Genomic DNA, 21,534 nt, shown 5'->3' on the forward strand with positions numbered 1-21,534 from the left:
GATGTGCTGGGAACTTGTGCTGGGGACAGTTTTCAGACAAGCCCTATTTTCAGAGTATTGGGCTGGACTTCCCCCTGTGTATCACACTCAGATATCTCCATGCAGGTGGCGGGAGGCAAACACATCTGAACATGCATCTTCTATAAGCTATGAGTTCCTCTAACCTGGAAGGCTGTAGTATAGACCAGTAAGTTTAAAATTATTAGTTGGGCAAGAATTAAGGGAATAAAAGATAGGTTCATCCAGAAAACTAAAATATAGACAAAGTTGCTTTGCAGTCAGTTCAGCCTCTGCAGGGAATTGCTTTACTGCAAAGAATGTCTCCCAGCTTCCATTTCACTCATCTTTCTTATGAAATAGGCTCCCTCCCCCATATGTAAGGATGTCTTTCTAGCTCCTGCCATCTAGAATATCCTCCTTGTGTGTATTGCTTAAACGGCCTCTGTTTTTTGCCTTATGACTTAACACTTTCCTTTATTCATTGTGAAATGATTTTATATGCTTTTTTGTAAATGTGACAGGTAGTGTATTAACCACTGTCATCTTTTATTTAGTACCATAAAGCATTAAGGAATACAGTTACTACATGGCATTCAGGACACTGTATAATACTGCATTGTATTGCATTACAGCTTGGGACAGTTGTGTGCCTTGAAAGAAAGAGGTACTCTCTTTTCCTTTGCCTACATCTTTTTCCTTTTTTTTTTTCTTTTTTTCCTGACATTCCCCATGTCCAGTACCTGATTTCCATGAGTTCCCCCGGTGTATCTGATGAAGACAATGTTTGTGATGCTTGTCTGCTTGGAATGGTCTTGTTATTTTAGTCTCATGTCTTAGCTCCTACAAGAAATACAGGAGTTGCTTACATCTCCTCAAGCTGTTTCCCAGATTCTCAACAATTTGTGAGGGGCCAACTTCCAGAGACAAAATTTGGGTTGACCATGTTCCCATGTCTATTTTAACCAGTTAATTCTACAAAACTGCACTGAAAATCCTATTAGAAAACTGTAGATTAATTCCTGGCTGCACTACTTCAGACTGAAAATTAGCACATGGGGACAGAGGTAAGAGGGAATCAAACTGTTTGAAAGCTCTTGAAGAGTCTACTCCAGTGTCAAGTGAAGGCTTTGCATTTCATCCCTTGTGAAGGATTATAGAAACAGCATTTGTGTCCATTATTGTCAAACAGATTTTCTTTCTGTGTGGAAAAGCCATACCTTCATCCTGTTATATTTTTATTGAGAATTCTCCTCCCATTCTTCCCTCTAGCCTTTCCTTATAATGAGTTACTCTATAATTACTGTATTTGTTATGATAGAGATAAGTCACTGTGCTTTGATTTTATAAGCTTTTCAATGTGCTGGTTTATTTCTCAATTTACCTATTTAACTTTGATAATGCAGAACTGTGCCAAGCATTGCTCTGATCTAGTCAGCAGGGGCAGAGCACCCCAATCTGTTGGATTCAGAGTTTTAGTTAAATTAAAAACTGACAGAGCATGTCTCCTTGAGGAACAAGAACATTGGTAACATGCTTTCATTACTGGTGTGCTGAGTAACATGAACAGATTTTTTTTGGGGGGGTACATATACAAGCCCATATCTGTGCTCATATCTGGCTGGAAAGGGGAACTCTTCTGTGAGAAAGATGAACCACATTGAATCCCCCAATGAAATGTGTGGTTATAGTGGGAAAATTGAAAGAATTTGCTGCCCAGGGAAAAAATAAAAAATAAATTAAATAAATTACTCTCAGGTATAGGAGGAATTTGCCATGTTTTAATACAGCAACCTTTGTTCTGGCTTAGGGAATGGTTGCTTCATTCAAAAGTGCAGGATTTGCTTTCATCAAAACTGTTTTATTCTTATCCATTTTTCTGGACATTTTGGACTCTGTGAATATCCTCTGTCCTCTTGGGTGGGTGTACTGGGTGTTCTCAGAGTCCAAAGTTGCTCAGCATTTCTGAAGGAACTCAGTAGGGTTGGCTGGACATTTTGTTTCATTCCAGATTAGGGGAAAAAAAAAAAAAAAAAAAAAAAAAAAAAAGATTTTTTTTTTGTTGGTTGGTTTCTTTTTTTGGTGTTGTTGTTGTTACAGAAAATATATATATATAGAAAACAGCCTTGTTTATAGATGCTCCTGATGGAAATTACAACAAAACTGACTTGTGGGTGGTCTTTATTTTCACTGAATTTTCAGTCAGTTTCTCAGTGCAAAATCACTTGGTCAAAACAGAACAAAACAAACAAAACTTTGTGAACTATCTAGTCAAGGCTGTATTTGGTTAGAAAGGATGGCTCAGGGTGTGAAAACATTTCATCTTGAATGAAAGCATCTTAAAAAGATGTCACAAATAGATCTTTGGAGATTTTTACAAGAAACACAGACTTTTAAGTTTCAGGTTGTTTGGATGCAAGAATTATTACCTTGTCAGAAGGGTACAATGAACTGTTGACACACATTCACACTGCTTACAGCTTTTTGGAAGGTGGTATTTACAGCCAGGAACCAGTGAAAAGCCACCTGAAAACTAAATTCACTTACCATGAAGTTTGCAACATTTCTCTGGGTTTCTATTTTCCATAATTATTTAGCTAACAAACAAAATGTATTTGCTTATTTTGTTGTTGTTGTTGTTTGTTTGTTTGTTTGTTTGTTAGTTGGGGGGGAAAGGAGGGATATTCAGTGTATTATTGAGTCTTGGTCCTGAAATTAAGTAGAGTGGTTTGGGCGGGAGAATTCCTCAATAGCCAAAGTCAGGAGAAGGCACTGGTTTTACATTTAGGCTGCCTGCAGTGGAGGTTGACCAAACCTTCAGCAGAGAACTGGTGCTGATGTTCAATTTAAGATCAGGACACCAGAGCTCAGATGTTTACATGAAAGCTAGTGCCCATGTTCCCATTAGTTAACATTTGTTCAATGCAGTTGAGTAACTGAGTGAAGACCTGTCAGAGTATAGGTCCCTCTGGCTATGCTGAGGAGTTCAGCTTGCTGACACACAGGTGGCTCTGTGAGACAGCACAGCTTCCACAGGACTCTGTCTGAGGCTGATAGATGTGTTGCTGGACCTCTCCATCCTCATGGAGACCACGAAGGAAATCATATGGTATTGTAAATGGTGTTAGAAATCTGCAAGTAATTGAGCTGGGCTCAGTTACTCAAGATCTCCATGCATCATATGGGGAGTGTAGATAGCCATTTCACACGTGGAGGCTCAGATTCAAATATCTTGACTGGAAACTGCATGTTGCGCTGAAGCCATCTGATCTTTGAAATTTCACCACACTAAAACTTTCAATGCACAAAAATCTAGTTGTTTGCCATTTGTCGGTGCTGGGAGTCAAATCCCACTATTGGTAACAGCTGGACAATGCAAGTACATGGCACAATTGAGAGGACCCTTTGACTTTTAGAGATCTGGGTCTTGACACGGTTTCCGTTATCCTTGGAGTAAGGGATTTACAGCAGCTGAAGTTTTACCTCAGTATAAGCAAACTTTAGGAACAATTGAGTATTTGCTCAGGCAAAGTTGTGAAATTTTAATTAAGTAAGAGTTTGGTTGTTTGTCTTGAAGTTTCTCAATATGGTGGTGGGTGAGCCAGCTTCTGATTTCTGTTTTGTCATTGTAAGTGTGGAGTACGTACTTGTGTTAATGATCCTTTGACACCAGAAGAATCACACCATAAGAAGACTGTCAGGATGTGACCTAACACATGCTTCTGAGAGGAAATACTTAAGCACAATAAACAAATTTTCAGTCACTCTTTCCTTGTTATTGCTGCTTTGCTTAGAGGGCTTCTCTCCCCAGAACACCAAATTTGGGGAACAAGGATGTTTGCCTTTTCACTTTGCTCTGTCTTACTTGATTGTTCTTATGTTTACAACTTTTATTAAAGTTCAAATTCTGTTTTAAAACTGAAATGGTGAGAAGGGAGTTATATAATCAATATTGATGTAAAAGTAATGATATATTTATCATAAAATAAAGACTGTATACAATTGAGTATTGTTGTTCTTATTGTTTAATGGGGGTTGAATTAAGAGAATGTACATTGTGCTTCCTATTTAATAATGAATGCTCCTAGTTCCAACTTTAAAAAGTGTTAAGAAGTCACAGACTTTAAATGCAAATAATTTGTTCTGTTTTTTAAATTGTTGTATTTTTTTGCCTTCCTGTAACTGGAACAACATACTAATTTCTACAAGTTGTGACTACTAACAGAGAGCAATCACCTCACAGACTTGTACCGAAAAGAAGAGACCATCAGCGTGGCAGGGAACGGCTGCATTCACAGTCCTCGCTTCCCGAGCAGTTACCCCAGGAACCTCCTGCTGACATGGCGGCTCCACTCCCCAGAGAGCACCAGGATCCAGCTCGCCTTTGATAATCAGTTTGGACTGGAAGAGCCTGAAAATGAAATCTGCAGGTGAGTGGCAAACCGTGCTGTGTGGAAGTTTGCAAAGAGTTCTTTAGTATGACCTAGCATAACGGCGTGAACATTGGCATGACACCACAAACCAAAACCTGAGTAACCCTGGCCCTGCTTCAAGCCCCAAGCTTCCACGAGTTCCTTCCAAGCTGCCTTGGTCTTTGAGTTTATCACAAACTGAGCTGCCCTAGACTTGAAGCAGTTTTGGCAGGCTTTAGTCCTTCTGTAACATTCCAGGTACAATGCACTTGTACACTCAAATCCAGCTACCTAACAGCTCAGAAACTACTTTAATAGGATTTTGTCCTCTATCAGCTCTGTCATGTTTCAGCCAGACAAACACATCTTTTTCAGTAGGTGTAAGGCACTGGGAGGAATTCATGAGTAGGTATGTGTATGTATTGGGATGTGAGGGACAGATAAAAATGCATTGAAATGTACAATGAAGTTCTTCAAATTATTTGTTTATTTAATGCTATTCTTCACTGGCACAGTTTCTTTTAAATCCTTTAAATGTAGGCCCACAAACATCAGTATACTCTGCACAGTAATATATCTAATAGAATATACTCTACTGTATTGCAGTTCCTTTGTTTCTTTCTTTTAAGCCAAAATGACCATAAGCCCAGTTGATCTGGCTGATTAACCCAGGTGGATAAACCGCTTTGCAATAGCAGAGCACAAAGCTGAATCTCTCCAGCATTCACTAAAATGCTATAAATAACAATTTTTTGGTTTGTTTATATTTCCTTTGTTCAACTATGTGGTCTGTGAGGGACAGCAGGCTCAAGTTTGCTGTGTGCTCGGAAAGCCAGATTGCTGTGATGCTGTCTACTTCAAAAGCTCAAGTCTCAGCTTCCAGCTCTTTGCCTGATCATGCCGTTACTTGTGCCTTATCTATGTAGAGAACTCAGCTGTAAGAATTTCTGCACACCCAGCCCCTGCTTATCTTATCTTCTTTGTCAATTAATTTGCATTTATAGGACTTGGTAGCTCTGCAGGGTTTTACAGGGTGGATCTTTTTTGTGTTTTTGCTTTGTTGATTTTCTGCGTTACCAATAGAGAGAACCATTTCTGCAGGTTTGTTTTCCATTTAGCAATAAAGGAATGCAGACTGAAGCTGGCTTTCCTCCCCTGCGTATTTATTGTCTTGGCAGCTTCTGCTCTGCTCGGGTGCTGTTGGTCTAAGATCAGCAGCACAGTAATAAGTTACCTCCTAGCACCTCGAACACTTTTGCAGATTGAAAGCCTAATGCATACAGAAGCGGCCTGTTAATATTTACATAGGAGATAAACTGTGGCTGACCTTAAATCATTGCAACTTTGAAACAGGGAGCTAATTTGCCATGGAAAAAGATGAAATATTTTCTTTTAAGAGTCATTAAAGGTGGTGGCATGATGAGGGGAAGTCAAGGTATTATTGGAATTCTGGACTTTGACCATCTTGGAAGGCATGCGGCCTGCTTTTCCCAGAGAAGCTAATTTAGGATGCAGAAAGAAGCAAAGACCTTCCATAATCCATATGTCTATGGAAGCTGGAAAAATATCACATTATTTTCAGAAACAGAGCTGTCCCTGGAGTTACTGCAGTTTTATTTGCCTAGTATACTTCCAGAGCGAGGAATTTCTCAGAGAGACAACTTGTAATGGCTTTAAGCCTGTTCGTTTCTGTATGCATAGCTAGATTTTTTGTTAATGCCTGATATATTTTTCAAAACTAGTTTTTTTCTTCAACTTTAGTGCCTGACAATCCCTCCAGTGCTGCTTTAGACAGACAGCTAGGCACGTTTTTAATTGAAATGAATGCTGTGAGTAGAGCGTGTGTCTGAATGCTGTGTGTATTGAACAAGTTATTCAGGGTCTCTGCACCTTAGATTCCTTTTGTACTTGCTTTTGACTTTATGATTTTTTCCAGAAAGTTCCTAGTGTTTTCTTTCAATTTTTCATTAATGCTAATTATTGTAATTTGCATACTATTAAGGCTGAACTGATTGAAATTCATTCAGGCTAAGGAATGAAAAGGTACATTTTAGCAGAGCTGTTTCAGAGGGGGAAATATTTCAGGTTTTGCAGATCTTTCTAGAAGTGTTGTTAGCATTTCCACAGGTAATTGATAAAGGGTGATTCTGAAAAGCAATTAAGTTATGCAGCCTCTGAGGCTCTGTGGATGCACATATACAACAGAAATTGCAGCTACTTCCATGTTTTTTGCAGCCAAATCTTTGCTGTTGAAAGCAGAGAAACTTACTTAGAAGGGCTTTGCCCCATTTTTGCTAGCAGTTGCTCTGGCTCCTGGTCTTAGGAAGTGGAAGCCAGTCAGGGCAATTTTCACAAAAGCCTACAAGGTTTTGTTCAATCTCCTACTGAAAATGACACAACATCTTGTGTTAGGAAATGTATTTACTGGATGCTGCTGGAGGAGCCAATCTGTTTGGCACAGGGCCTCAGGAAAGGTGGCAGGGCAAGAGGCTGGGCCTGCAGGGCACTGGGGCAGGAGTTAACAACACGGGCTTTGGGCAGCCTAAGTGTCCTTGAGCTGACACCACCTCAAAGTATGGCCCCATCTGTACCTGCCAGCTCAGCAAAGGGGCTGATGCACTGCCCAGAGGCAGTGGAGGACATTTGCATGGGCGGTGGGGGAGTTCTTCTGGGGTACCACATCCATCCCCACCAGAAAATGGGCCTGGCCAGAGGATGGTGGAGAGTGACCAAGACAAATTTACCTCAGTCCTGAACTAAACTTTCTAATGTCACAAAAAAATGTTTGCTTCAGCAGGGTTTGGGCAGATGTAGTGATTCAGTTATGGTGAATCTGTTATTTTCTGTCCTGTGTAATTTGGGGGTTGTGAATGTAAAAGCAGCAGGGCTGATATTCTCAAGCTGCATCATGCTTGGATTTTTTTTTTTTTACACGGGCTCTCAGCAGAAAAAGGAAAGCAGGTCTGTTATTTACAGAGCTATTCAACTCCCACAAGTGGTGAGAGAGGCAGGCACTTGGTCCACAGACCCAGGGGATGGGGAGCTCTTTGATACCACATTTTTACTAAAAGTCATTTAACGATATTAAACTCCCTCTTTGGAAGGAACACATGCTTTGGCAATAAAAGCCTTTCCTGAGTGAAGTCCTCCAAGGTTTTCAGGCTTAGCTGTGCTCTGGGGATGGCAGCTCTCCCTGTCTCCCCTTGCCTGTGCTCTGACTGCCCACCTTGTCATCACCTCTCCCTTGCTGGCTGCAATGTGTGGGGCCTAATTCTGGCTCCATGGATATCGAGGGACTGTTTTTCTCAAAGATGCAGTGAAATCAGGACTCTGGCCTCTTTCTTCTTTTTCTCCAGCTCAATAAATGAGCTCAATAAACGACCCAAGCACATGAACAAATAGGCCATGGTAGCAAACACCATCACCTTATCCTCCCATCCCTGGGGTTTGGTGTTTCCTGCTCCTGGCAGAGCCATGTTTGGACTGAGGAGCACCAGAGCTGTACCTGGCCAGGGTGTAATGTAGCAGGAGCATATTCCACCTACAAGGAAGGTCCTAAAAATCACCTTTCAGCAGCATGTACTGCCCCATGTGCCCCCAGCATCTTCCTTTTCTCCTGGCTCCTGCCCCAGCACAGCAGACAGGAGCCAGTGGCCGCTGCCGCAGGGAGTTCAGGGACCACCACCAAGCTCGCAAATGCTTGCAGCTGCTCAGCTCAGGCAGCCTGCCTTAAATAATATTTTATCAGATCTCTAAATTATTTATCCACCATGTGAAGCACAATGCGTGTGTTTACTGTGTAGCAAGCAGGTCTAAATGCCTGATATTGCTATTTCGACATTGTATAGAATACTGTCTGCCATGTTCCAGGAGTACCAGAAATAGCCATTTGAGCAGCCAGGCAGTAGCTTGCAGCTTACAGCTTAGTATGTTTCGTGCTAAGCAGGCATGTACACCATTTATAATATTTAGCCCAATGTTTTGCAGTAGAGAATGGGGGCCAGTTGTCTGTGCATCTCCAGCTCCATCTCCTGTCTATTTACAGCCACTTTCTGTAACCAGAGCCAGCAAAAATTAATCCTTCAAACTGGTTCCTAGGTATGACTTTGTGGAAGTGGAAGATTTGTCGGAGACCAGCACTGTTATACGAGGACGATGGTGTGGGCACAAGGAAGTACCTCCAAGAATAACATCAAGAACAAATCAGATAAAGATAACCTTCAAATCCGATGACTACTTTGTGGCTAAACCTGGATTCAAGATTTGTTACTCCCTTGTGGTAAGTCATCTCACTGTATAATGGATGGAAGACAGATTGTAGTGTAAAAGAGCATCAGTACTTGAAGACCGGGTAGTGCAGATAACTGTATTAGATCAAAAGACTAATTGACTAGAAGTATTTTCATTCCAGCAACTACATTAGTACATCTCAAAGTAGTTTTGACATTCTGTCATTAAATATAAAATAAAGTCAAGTCCAGGCCAAGATTTACACTAATAACATGTTTCAGAAGCACTAACACTTTGTGCACTGAGGCTGCACTGCGAGTGCCTTGACAGATGCTGCAGAAATAGCAAAGAAATGGCTGCTCCTTTTTTAATGTTCATTTGAGGTCAAATAAAAATACCTTCAGGGGTTATTGCTGCGATTCTGAGTTAGATGCAGATCAGTTTATTCTACATGCAATAAAATTCCACATGTAAGACACAGTGTGTTAATGCTCGGGCTGTATTTTTAACCATGTATAAACATATGAGCACATCCGTTTGCATATGCAGTAGCATTACCAGTGTATCATGTACAGTTTCAATGAGACAAAAACATTTAAAAATAAATAAATTTGTCTTTAGAGAACAGGAATGCTTATTATTTAAGTAGGTTTTGATACAAGTATGTATTCCTTGTATTGTCCTGATTAATATTATAATGCTTTTGGTGCAGTGTAGCTCGAAAGAGGCAGATTTTGCAAACACTCAGGAAATGGTAAGCAGTAATTTATTATACTGTCATCATTATATTTTCATATCCATCGCAATTCTTATTCCCTTTTGTTAGTCCACTGTTACTTAACAAGAGTGAGAAAGCTTGAAATAGCAGTAACGTTAATGCTGTAACAGGACTCACTGTTTTAAGTCATTTCACTTCAACCTCTTGGCTTTGCATGCATGTATGCCTATGTATGCTAAAAAGAATCCATAAACAGCGCATTGTCAAGACAAGTATAAAACCATAAAGATTGTGCTTCTTTGCATTTAAATTGGTAGGCTTCAAGTGGAGTAAAGCATTGCACTGTGAGTAAATCCTGAGCTCTAATTTACTCTAATTTGAAGATAATCTTCAAAGACTAAAATGTAGGCAGAACATTGTATGAAAGACCATTGGGCATAAAAAAGACATTGAAGCAGCCTCTCTTTAGCCTGCTTGTATTTCAGTGCAGCTACAAAAAACTGATGCTTTAGCAACCTTGATTCCAGACCACATACTGATAGCATTAGACTTTCCAACAATTAATGTTATCACTCAAAACACAGGACTCTCTTCACTAGAAAGCTCAGAAAAGCTACTCTATTTATCTAATTTCAACACTATAAGTAAACAGTGAATTTTATACTCTAGCAAATCGATTCACAAGAATACTCTCTAATAGACCCTCTGAATGAAATACTTTTTAATTTTTTTTTATTTTTTTTTTTTCTCAGAGAGAGCTGTGCTGGTGATTAGCAGCATTCTTACATCTCAGTGAGATAGGGGATGATACATACCTAGATAGTTTTCAGATTACAAATGGTCCAACCTAAAACTGTGTGATTAATATTCAGCATATTCAGCTCTTATCCAACAGTCCCCGCAGCCTTTCTGAGCTTGGTTCACAGAGATATGCTGAGCACTGCTGACCCCTGAAGGTTGAACTCATTGTGCTTTTGTAGGTGGCAAAGCAGGGAGCATTAACGAAGCATGCAAAACCACATGGTATTTTGTATCAGACAAAATGAAAGACCTTTACACTGTTTTTTTTCTTTCCCTTGTAACCTTCTGCATGACAAGGCTACTTCTGGGGGCTTACCTGGAAAACTGTATGCAAGATATGTGCAAGCGTTTAACTCCCTTGTTTTTTTCTTATGTGTGGAGTTGGTATCTGCATGGCAGTTATTTATTTGTACACCTGAATGAGGCTGTTAGTTTAAAAAAAAAAAAAAAAAAAAGAAGCAAGCAATTTGGAGTGTTCACTTGAGTTTATTGATCAGCTGCATCTTCGGAGCTTGATGCCAGAATGACTGGACGAATTTCTCCCTGCTATCCATGCAGCCAAACAACATTGCAGCATTGCTCTCTGGTCTTCTTGATTATGAATTTTCAAGGAAGTCAGTTAAGTTCACTTCATTTGATGCAGATCAAGTTTTTACTTAGTTCAGCACTCCGCATGAGGCACAAATGATGCACCACTGAGCTTAGCAGAGACATACTTCATTATCTTCGTGTACTTGTGTTTTTGCATTAACTTCACATTTCAGTGCAATTTAGAGAAACAAAAAGGGATTTTTTTTTTTTTTCTTAGAATTCATAAATTACACTTGTATCCATAAAAATCACATTTGCCTTTGTAAAACCAGGCATGCAACGTAAGCAACCTACATAAGATGAAGAGGCTCAGAGTGGTGGGATTAGACTTCAAAGTGGCTCTGGAAGAAAAGACTGAAGAGATGCAAGGGTGATCTTAAACAGGACAGTTTTGAAAGCCATATGGATTTATGAGAGTAATTAACTGCCTAAATATAAAATAAGGGACAATGGGCAAGGGAGCAGAGATGTGAAGGAAAAACAAAACAAAAACAACAAAAAATCTGAGCATCTAAACACAGCATTTAGCAGTTTTTGCTTGTCAAGGCTGGTTCCCTTCACATTTTCCACTTACTCTACCTCCCTCCACATCGTCTGCCCATCTCTGTCTCTGCTGTCTCCTCTCTGGGTCTGAGGGACTAGGAAGGCTGAAGGGCGAACAGCAAGGGTGGTTTTGGAGGGAAGTGGTGAGATCCATGTCGCCACTCGATCTATGCACATTCGATCCATGTGCTGTTGGTGTTGCTAGTCCTTGATACACTTTTTCCCAAGTCATACAACTCCCTGAGGGTGGGAGCTCCAGGGTGGAGCTGACTCCAGGAGCTTATTTTGTGAGCTCCACCCACCCCAAGTTGAGTCAGAAGTGTCCTGTCACAGCTAGAAGAAGACAGTCGTACTCTGTGGTGGTCTGTGATGGTGCAGAAGCAGGTAAGTATGCACAGCTGGCAGCTCATGTCTTGGCATATTTCACAACCAAAGCCTCTAGTTGTAGCTGTGCACTTTGTTGATATAACCTGAGTATTCACATGGAGAAACGTCTCCCTTGAATATCTTTAAAAATTTTCTTTTCCTTCAGGCTTCACAGACCTAAAGCAAAAGAGGTCTGGACCAAGCCCAGGATGGCTATTACGCAGGAACCTCACTTAGTTGAAAATTTGTTTGAAATTATTCCCTGACACTATCACTTAAAGTGCTTGTTTCTCAAACAAATTTATTTCATTTTTCCTCATTGTATTGCCTTAGAAATATTAGTTTACAGCATACAAGGCACTGAGGTATCCCAATCTTTTTTTTTTTTTTTTTTTTTTTTCCTCAAACTTGATATAATTTCTTACTCCAAGGGTATAGTATTTCACAACAAATGCTCTGTGTGAAATAGAGGAAGACAAGTTACCTTTGGTTACTTACACAGCTTCTAACAGGTAGGTAGGCAATGTCAGGAGACAGGGCCCTGGGTTGCACACCTTAAATGAGGTGATGAGAATTTTCCATATCTTCACAAATGTAAAATTTCATTCCACCATTGGTTTCAGAGCAGTTACCTCAACTGGGGAATCTTGCTTCTAGCAAGTCAGTATTCAGTAATTACTAAGAATACAACATCAATTATTTTGAGATGTAGGAATGTAAATTAAATTATGTTATTACACATGGAAATAATCTTTGCTTGTTTGAAATCATTTTATACAATCTCCCTTTTCCTTCTGAAGTGAAATTCTTCTGATGTCCTCTTTCTGAAAGGGAATATTAACAAGATCAGACCCTGCATGTTACAAGTACATTAGCAGGGACATTTACTAGAATAATCTAGGAACTCATTCAGCAACACGTTTGAAGAGTAAAGGTGAATGTTTTGAATTAAAATTCCCAACTCTGCATCTAATTTCATTTTAATTAGACAACTGGAAAATGTTGGATTCCATTTGCTAATCAGAACCATTATTTTAAGTTTATTGTAAGAGGCATATATTTGTTCAACTTTCATAACAGTAAATTGCTATTGCCTTACTAATCCTTTCATTAATCTTAAATTAAGTCCATGTTTGGGAACTTTGATTTAAACCATTGTTGGAAACAAGGGCCCTAGGAAAACTTGTAACAAACATGTGTACAAACATACATATATATAAAGTTGTAAGGTTAAAAAATATATATTTACATACACATATTTTTGCACATATATACATACATATGTAAGCATGCATATCTGTTTTTATCTTTCTTTTTAATGTAATTCATTAATAGGAAACATCACATGACATTAATAACAATCCTTGCTTATCTGGGAATTATAAATCAAAACTGATATACATGCGCTGTTAAACAGAAGAACGGAAGCACAGTTGTCCTAGGATAAATTTAGCATTAAAATGTGTATCAATGTGTTAGATTCTAAGTAATTTTTGCTTGTTTGTAACAACATTTCTTGAATGAAGAAGCCTTAAAGAAATGAATGGAAAAGAGAGGACTTTGGGTTTTGATCCATTGTGGAATTTTACAAAGAACTGCCTTTCCACTAAACATCCAAGCTATACTTCATCATTTATGATCAAAGAGCACTGGTCACAGAGTGGGGTAAGACCCGACAGGCAGACTAATAAAATGTAATTGTTTTCTCATGCAAAAAGTGTTGACCGATGCAAACACTACAGTTAAACTGTTGGATACTTGCCTGTTAAGCATTTTCATGCCAAAAACTTAAAGCACAATCAGAGAATTAAAATGTACAATATTAAAACTGATCGTGATGTTCATGCAAAGACAGTCATTCTGTATTAAGTGACTGGATCCTCGTATTTAGCAGATTTGCAGATTTGTTTGCATAAATAATGCAGCATCAGGCAGAATGTTTTAAAATGTAAATAAGTAAACTTCCTTGCAAGAGTTAATACAACAGCGAAGAGATTCAGTCACCAGATTCATGAGAGCCATAAAGGATGAATCCTTTATCACCGTCCACAGGACTGAATCCAGCCCAGAAGCTGCAGGAGCCTTTGCTGCTGTGATTCTGTTTTAGCTCATCACTTCTTTCACAGAATAGATATTTCATTTCTGTCTCCAAGACAAAATATTCTGCCTGAAAACCAATATAATATATCCAATGTGACAACAGGCATGATAATGATGCATGAGCATCTTCCCTGCTTTTAGATAATCCACAGAAGGAATCTTGGTAAATTGCTGGGGGTACAAAGGAAAGGAATGGGTATGGAGGGGGAATGTCTTGGTTAATAAATTGATTGAAAGTGAAATAGATCTCACAGTGAAGAAGCCAGAATTTACACATGTGGAAGCTTTATCTGTTGTTCTGCTACTCTTTCTCTGATTTAAATTTTGATTTCCTGTCCAAACTAGACAGCAAAAAACAAAAATTTATAAATACCATCAATGTGCAAAACTCGTAATAGTTTATATGAGAAAACTTCTATTTTCTTAAGTTCATTCCGAAAACTGTTTTCTATGCCTTGCTTAAGGCATATCATCCTCATAAAATTAACAGCCAGAGTTTCATATTTCAGGACAGAAGTAATTAATTCCTTTCTAATTAGATAAAACTTGCCCCAAATCTTTAACATTCCTTTCACAATTTTACATCAGTAGAAGATCTATGTACTTCTTCTTTAATTTGGAAGGTGTTACAGTGTTCTAAAAACCAGCATAAAATGGGAAATATTATAAGGAGAGGTTGTGCCTCAGTGCATCTTGAGACATGAACATCTCAAAATAATTTCTTATGAGAAGAAGCAATACTTTCTATTTAATGAAGATTCCTGAGTACCTAGCAAACCTCAATCTGCTGCTTAATTCATCTCACAGACCTAACCTGTCCTTCAGCAGGGTTTGATGAAGAAAGGCAGCAGTGTGCAGGAACGTTCCAGTTCTCCTAGTACTCAGAGCAGAACGAAAGGTAGCTCAACAGAAACAATGCTGACATACCTGGGTTGATAAAGCACAACTGGACAGACACTTTCACAGCAGCATTGTCTGCTCTAGGGGCAGCCAAAGTTCCTAATTAAAAGATTCATTCCAACATTTGTATCTAGGAAACACATACAGCCAAAGAGGTAAGTCCGCAGAGAGAGAGAGGGCAGCAGAAATGTCAAAAAGCAGCAGTCAGAGAGGCAGAAGACCCAAACAAGCAGATTCTTGAAAGTTTAAGAACAAATAAAAAATCTGAATGACAGAGTGTGACTGACAATATCAAACTAAGCAGTTACATCATGAAAGATAAGCAAAATTCCATCTTTACCAAGAAGATATCCAAGTGTCACTTGCTCATTACAGCAAGATTAAAGCAGTTTCAGTTGGACTGAAGAAGGGAGAATGGAAATTAAGGAAACACTTACAACAAGGGAATCAGGGGGATTTGTGAAACCAGAATATTTGTGGCATGGTTAGGAGAGGAAGACTTAAAACATAAACCCAATATAGCACGAAATAGGAAAGACTGGTTCTAGAAAGCAAAGCAAAAGTAGGGCAATTCCAGTTTCTTTTAGCAAAACCTCTGACTGTAAAGTTTAGAAGCAGTAGGCTTGGATTTGGGGATGTATCAAAGGTGAAAAGAGTCAGCCAGAAGCATGGGTGAGAAATTCAATTACCTCCAGGGAAATACAAACCTTCTGGCAAGGAAGATACCAAACTGAGAAATGAGGCCCAGCAAGTACACAGAAGTTAGTGGAATGTTTTAGACTTCAACTGATAAGACAATTGTTTTAATCAGAAAACAAAATAGACCTTAGCGTCTATGTTTTCCCAGCTGCAAACATGTATGCCTGGAAGTTTTGTTGTTTGAACTGCATGGTGGAGAACTGGCCATTTGTTCTCCTCCGTCTCTGAGTTGTTGACAGCTCAGTTAAAATGTGGCTCCCTTGCAGGATGTTGTCATCGATCTGTCTTAACATAACAGCAATCCTGTTGATGTCCAATTTCTGCTGAAAATACTACATCTTTAATCAAATAATGTGTTATACACTGTTTGAAAATTCACCAAACTTGTGGCTGTGGTCAAGGACAAGAAAATGCAGCACTTTACAACTTCAAAGGATTACACAAATGCAAGCATGTTATTTTCAAACCCAGTATCCTGTCCCAAATAATTGACTTTAACAAGACTTTAAAGGCATTGCTTATTTAGAACAGCTTTAGGTTTTGAAGAACTGCATTTCCTGCCAGCAGAACTGTTTTAAGAATTCCTGAGGAAGTTAGTGACCCAAAGAGGAAGTTCCTACTTTTCTAAGGTAAGTTAGAGATACAAAGATGAGGACAGAAAAGGCTAATGTGCAGTATAAGATGTTACTATGTTATACAAGAAAAAAAAAAAAAAAAAAAAAAAAAAAAAAAAAAGTTTATTTTTGTGGTAGTTATCAAAAGCCTTATTCAGCATCAACTTGATTTCTTGGAAAATATAGCAGAAACAAATTGAAAGATGCAAATTGCAAGAAGCACACAGCCATGTTAGTAGTGAGATTAAACAACTACATAGAGTGTAAGAATAGAGAATAAGGGCAGCAGGTTTGTTGCAGTTGTTGACAGTTGTCTGACACCAACAGAATGGTGGCTTTGTTTTTTTATTAAATGAATGAAGTGAACCTGTTACATAGCTGTGGACCATGATCTTGCTAGCATCCTTTGCCAAGTGCAGGAACACTTGAAGATTCATGATGGGTTTTCTGTCCCTTCAGCTTGCACGTCCATGCGGAAGCCCAGTTCATAATCAGTTTATAGTCCCAACATAGCTGTGGAAGTTAAAACAAAAATGAACAATATGAAAGATAATCTTTTCCTTGCTTTTCAAATGTCAGTTGGGGTCAAGCAATCCCTGTTAAATAAATCTATGGAGGAACACAAATACAAATTGACTTCCAGTGAGAGAGAGTTCATGATTTACTAGTCAGTGGCAAAACTGTGCTATTGGACAAGTAGGAAATGAAACTCATCCCAAAACTTATTGGAAAGATCCTAAATAACTACTGACAATGAGAGAAATAAATCAGTGATTCCTAGCTATCTGGAATACTTGTGAATGAGTGGCAGCTAAAAAAATGTATGGAGGATATTCAAAACATTTATGTACTAAAACTGTTCTGGGCAAATCAATTAGTTTTCAAAGGGATTTATGGTTCCTGGCTTGCCAGACTTAAAATCAGTCACATTATCTACACCATATGTTGGAAAGGATTTTCAGGGTATCGATAAAGAAATATTCCTAATCAACAATAAGCACGTATAGCTAGCAGAAAGCTAGAAATGTTCCAGCATTGAAAAATGTAATACATAAAATGAAAAAGTAAATTTACTGTGCCATGGGAGAAGATAAAAATCATCTCGTTCCCTGTCCTGGTTTCCTGTGTCTGTGTAACCAAACAGAAAATATCAATAGCTTGGACTTGATGTTTCAACACTGTAATAGGAACAGATCCATTCCAGTCTCAGTGCAGCTCCTACTGGAAGACATTGAGTCTTCTAGGAAAGACATTGCAGCTATAGTCCATTGTAGAGTTGACCATTAGGAGGGCATACAAGGACAGATGGGAACTATATTAGCAAATTGACATGCCATGGATACCCTCTCAGTGGACCTCTCTGTGTCTACGCTAAGGAAGAGGGTTAAATCCAGTCATTATCCCACATTTTCTCCAAACTACATCTCAGTGTGTATGAACATGAGGTGAGTTTACACTGTCAAATTTTTTTAATAGCACTCATTAAGCTGTCCGTCACATTAGTTGTTTGGTTGAAAAATAGCACTTGTTGAGGACTTGAGAACATAATTCTGGCTCTGCAAATTCATATTCTGCCCTTTAACTCTGCTTTAGCAACAGCTGAAGAATGTTAGCATGTGGAATTACAATAATATATTAAGAACTTATCTTTCATTTTCTTTGGTGTCACTGTATGAAGGTGTTTTTATAGAAATCTAATTCTAGATGACAAATTTGTAGGGAGAACAGAGATGTCATGTTTGGTTCTGTAAAGAGGTTGATTAGGCACTAAGCTTGTGTAGTAATGCTGCAAATAGGTATTAAGTAACTCCTGGTGCCTTGGTGTGGCAAGGCTTGTCCATCCTTCCACTGTGGGTGCAAGGGAAGAGGAAATGGCCTTTTCTTCCAGACCTTGTTTCCTAGTGAGTAGTCTCTACTCTGCTTTTGCACAAAAGGTAAAGGTGCAGTTTAACTTCAGTGTGGGCTGAAGAATGGGAAGTTAATCTGCTTTTACATTTTTCTTCTGACTGAGTTCCAGAGAAAGTGACTGGTGAATCAAAATGTGCTAGACCTCCAACCTACACTGAAGAACCTGTGAAAACCCTTCACAGCAAGTGTTGGTTGCAGTTGTCTTTTAAATCAAAACAAGAACTGTGTGTCTTCACAGTCTCATAGAGGTGGGTTCCTAGGCTCAACTTCATGTTTTGTATTACACCAGTTTTGTTTATTCAACCATGTGTCAATGTTATCTTACAAAGCCTGGCAGCCCAATCCTGCTCTTGTACTGTTCTAGCCCAAGTTTGCATTGAAGGGTCTGTTTCAAGCTTAGAACAGTTCACATTTTTGTCATTCTTGGCAAACCAGGGGAAACAATGCATTGTGTATAATGCGTGTTTAATTGCTTACAGAATAAATCTTTGCCTTGTTTGTTGCAACAGCTGTAACCACTGGAAAATACTTACAACGCTGGATCAAATGATAATTCATTTGATTTAAGGTTTCTGAGCTAGAGGCTGGAGGCTTTTTTTATTATTATTATTCAGTATGTGTAATGCAGCAAAATATACAATCTGAGAATTTAAAGATATGAAGTCATTCAGCCCATTTTTCTCTAAGGACAAGAATATTTTTGCTTTGTAAGTGTACTGGTTGTTCATCTGGTACCATTTTTAAATATAACAAGCATAGGAGCATACCTCTTGGGAGATTAAACCATAGACTAATAAATCACTGTCAGAAAGACATTTTTTCTTTCATAATCAGTTTTAATTTCCCCTTTTTTCATTCAGTACCACTGAATGCAATTACATTCCTTCCTAATTTTTGATAAAGAAGTCTGTTCTCTTTGTCGTGGGTGTCTATCTGTTTCAGATCTTTGTAGGGTGCTTTCACACTTCCTTGTTTATTGCTTAGTCAAGCAATAAAGTCCAAACTTAGCTTTTAATCTTTCCCCAAAAATTCAGGATATGCATTTCCCACAGAGGTTTTTTGATGTTCTTTTCAAAACTCCCCCACAGTTTCTCAGCTTTTCATAATGTCTCTGTGGTAGTGAAGGGAACTGAATCTGGAGGACTGTGTTACCAGATCTGTATAGGAGGATAATGTCACCTGCCATGGTACCGTGCTTAAGCAGGGCTATATGACAGTGGCTTAGTTGCCCAAACACTGAGAACGTGTCTTTTAATGCGTTTTCCTCTGTCAGCACAATCTGTCTCTGAGCTTGCAAGTTCCCTAGGTGCCTCCCACTCAGCATGTAGTTTAGGAAGACATTAGGGTGCATTTTTCCAGGGTGAACTTTCCCCTTGCTGGGTTGGGATAGTATTTATGACTTTTCCATGCCCTCACAAAGATGCCCATGCCCATTTCTGCCTTACTGGCAAGCTTGGATGCAGCCTCCTGCCTTCAGGGAGGGCATGAACTTCACAGCTGTGGCTCTGGGCCAGGCTCCACAGAAGCTGCCTGCCCCAGTGCTTCAGGCTGCCTTTTCACAGCCTTAGGTTTTCCCATCCGGAACACAGATACAGTGATCCATTGTGAAATGCCATGAGATTAACTTCTGCAAGATGCTACTGAGGCACCTTGTGTTGTTTCTGTTTGCAGTCTGGGATTCTGTACCAGCTGGGTGGGCTGTATTGCCAAATGGAGATTGCTAAACAAAGGGGTTTGTCAGCTACACTGTTTTATCTGGGTGTTCATGTTTGTGTGTGTGCCAGACTTACCTGAGATCCCCTCTAGTTTAAGAAATTGTATGACTACAAAATGGAGAACAGTGGTTCCAGCTTCCAAACCAGGAAGATGAAAGAGCAAGCCTCACCTTCAGAGCATGACAAGCCATTGAGTTTTTACTTCTTGCAGATGTTTTTGCATCTGGGAAAAAGATGGTCTGGTAGTTATTCTCATCCTTCTCCTCCCTGGGATGCATCATAACCAGAGCTCTTGTGATGCCTACACTTCCTTTTAACATTTTTTTTTTGGTCTTAATCTGACTCTGCAATTCCAGGCACAGGTCACTGGAAAAGGTCCTTCCCCCATGCTGGAGAAGACTGTGTGCTTGCAAACCTGCACTGTTCTTTGCTCAGCACATTGCTTCTAGCTTAAATGACCTTCATGCTATGCATCGTATTTCCAAAGACAGTCGTGGCACTGTATAAATCTGATTTGGATTTTTTATGCTTACATCTTTATTAAATGTATAGCCTTCTGTTTTGCTCTGAGGACTTTATAAAGTCCATGCATGTATCCATAGTAATACAGATGACAGATATGTCACAGAGTATTTCTGTTTTTCCCTTACACATGCATATTCACATTCATTTTTTATTGGTTGCAGGGTTCTTGTCACTTTAAACTTGATAGGATAAATCTTACAAGAAAATTTGGGGCTAAAAGACACTGCTACATAAAATAAATCCCTGCCTGGTGCTGACCTCTATGCTACTAAATGAAATACCTCCTCAAACCAAGTGCCTAGGTTGTTATCATAGTTCTTTGCCTACAAGCCCCTGTCTGTCTTTCAACCCAAGCATTTCTATCCAAGCTAAACTGACTTTGGACATACATGCCATGCCAAAGGTCTATCTTATTTCTTGTCTTTTGTAATGCCATGAAAAATGCTGTTTTGGATTGATTACTTGTTTTGTTTTATTTTGTTTCCTCTTTACTAGTTTGATGCCTAATCATATCAATGCCTAATTAAAGATCTGACCAGTAACTGCACAGGGCTAGAATTTGCAACTTGTGTGCACCACTGGAAACAAAAAATATTTTTTAGATCTGTGGAATTTTTGTATCTTGTTATCAGATCATTTCAGTAGAATCAAATAACATCCAGCTTTTATGTGAACCTTGACAACAGTTTTGTTTTGTTTTGTTTTGTTTTCATTTTAATCATTTTTATTTGAGATTTTTTTTTTTAATTACACAGTTTGATGTTTTGTGGAAGGCGAAACTTCTTTTTCAGCTCCCTTTCTGTTCTTAAGTTGCAAGAACAACTTAACTTTGGTTTTTTTTGTTTGTTTGTTTGTTTTGTTTTTTTTTAATACTTCCAATAATCTTGGCAGTTATATAAATGCTTATTTTCAACCAATATTTATACCCTGATGTATCTCTTAGGTGATGTATAGTAAAAAAAAAATAAAATAAAATAAAAAAAAAAATTCTAAAACATTCTGTAATGTAATTTTCCTTCAACTATAGAAATCAGGCCACATATTTTCTCATTGCATGTTCTTGATACTGTGCACCATTGAAGTCTACCCATCAGTCATATAATGAAACATAAATACAAGCTCTTGCTGGGTCCGACTCTTTATATGTAGGATCAGACTCTAATAAAGAAGTCTATGTATCCCACATTGTCAGCAAAGTGATGTACTAGTAATTTAAAAATGCTAGGTGTGAGCCAAAGCATAGAGCTAGCATGGACCCTGGGCCATTTCCAATATGCAGTTTGCAGTTGCCACTCTGTTTTGCAGGGTCATCGTTATGTCCTTGGATATGAATCATACCACACCTTACTGAGCTCTTTTTCATTTCATGCACTAATGTAGATGTTGTCTAAAGGTTCTTACATGGAGATTGGTCT

The 21,534-nt window shown here is 38.8% G+C and overlaps 1 protein-coding gene across 3 annotated transcripts in view; it reads left to right on the plus strand.

The window, feature by feature from the left end:
* The window catches only part of PDGFD (platelet derived growth factor D), a 140,921-nt gene that overhangs the window by 80,196 nt on the left and 39,191 nt on the right, over window positions 1–21,534 (plus strand). For 2 of the 3 annotated variants that reach the window (XM_032190312.1, XM_032190324.1), the window contains exons 2-3: window positions 4,223–4,427; window positions 8,508–8,688. In XM_032190312.1, coding sequence (XP_032046203.1) covers window positions 4,223–4,427; window positions 8,508–8,688 — 386 coding nt within the window. The remainder of the gene's footprint in view (window positions 1–4,222; window positions 4,428–8,507; window positions 8,689–21,534) is intronic. The other variant, XM_032190318.1, reaches the window with a different exon arrangement.

The sequence above is a fragment of the Aythya fuligula genome, chromosome 1, assembly GCF_009819795.1.
Source record: "Aythya fuligula isolate bAytFul2 chromosome 1, bAytFul2.pri, whole genome shotgun sequence".
Taxonomy (NCBI): Eukaryota; Metazoa; Chordata; class Aves; order Anseriformes; family Anatidae; genus Aythya; species Aythya fuligula.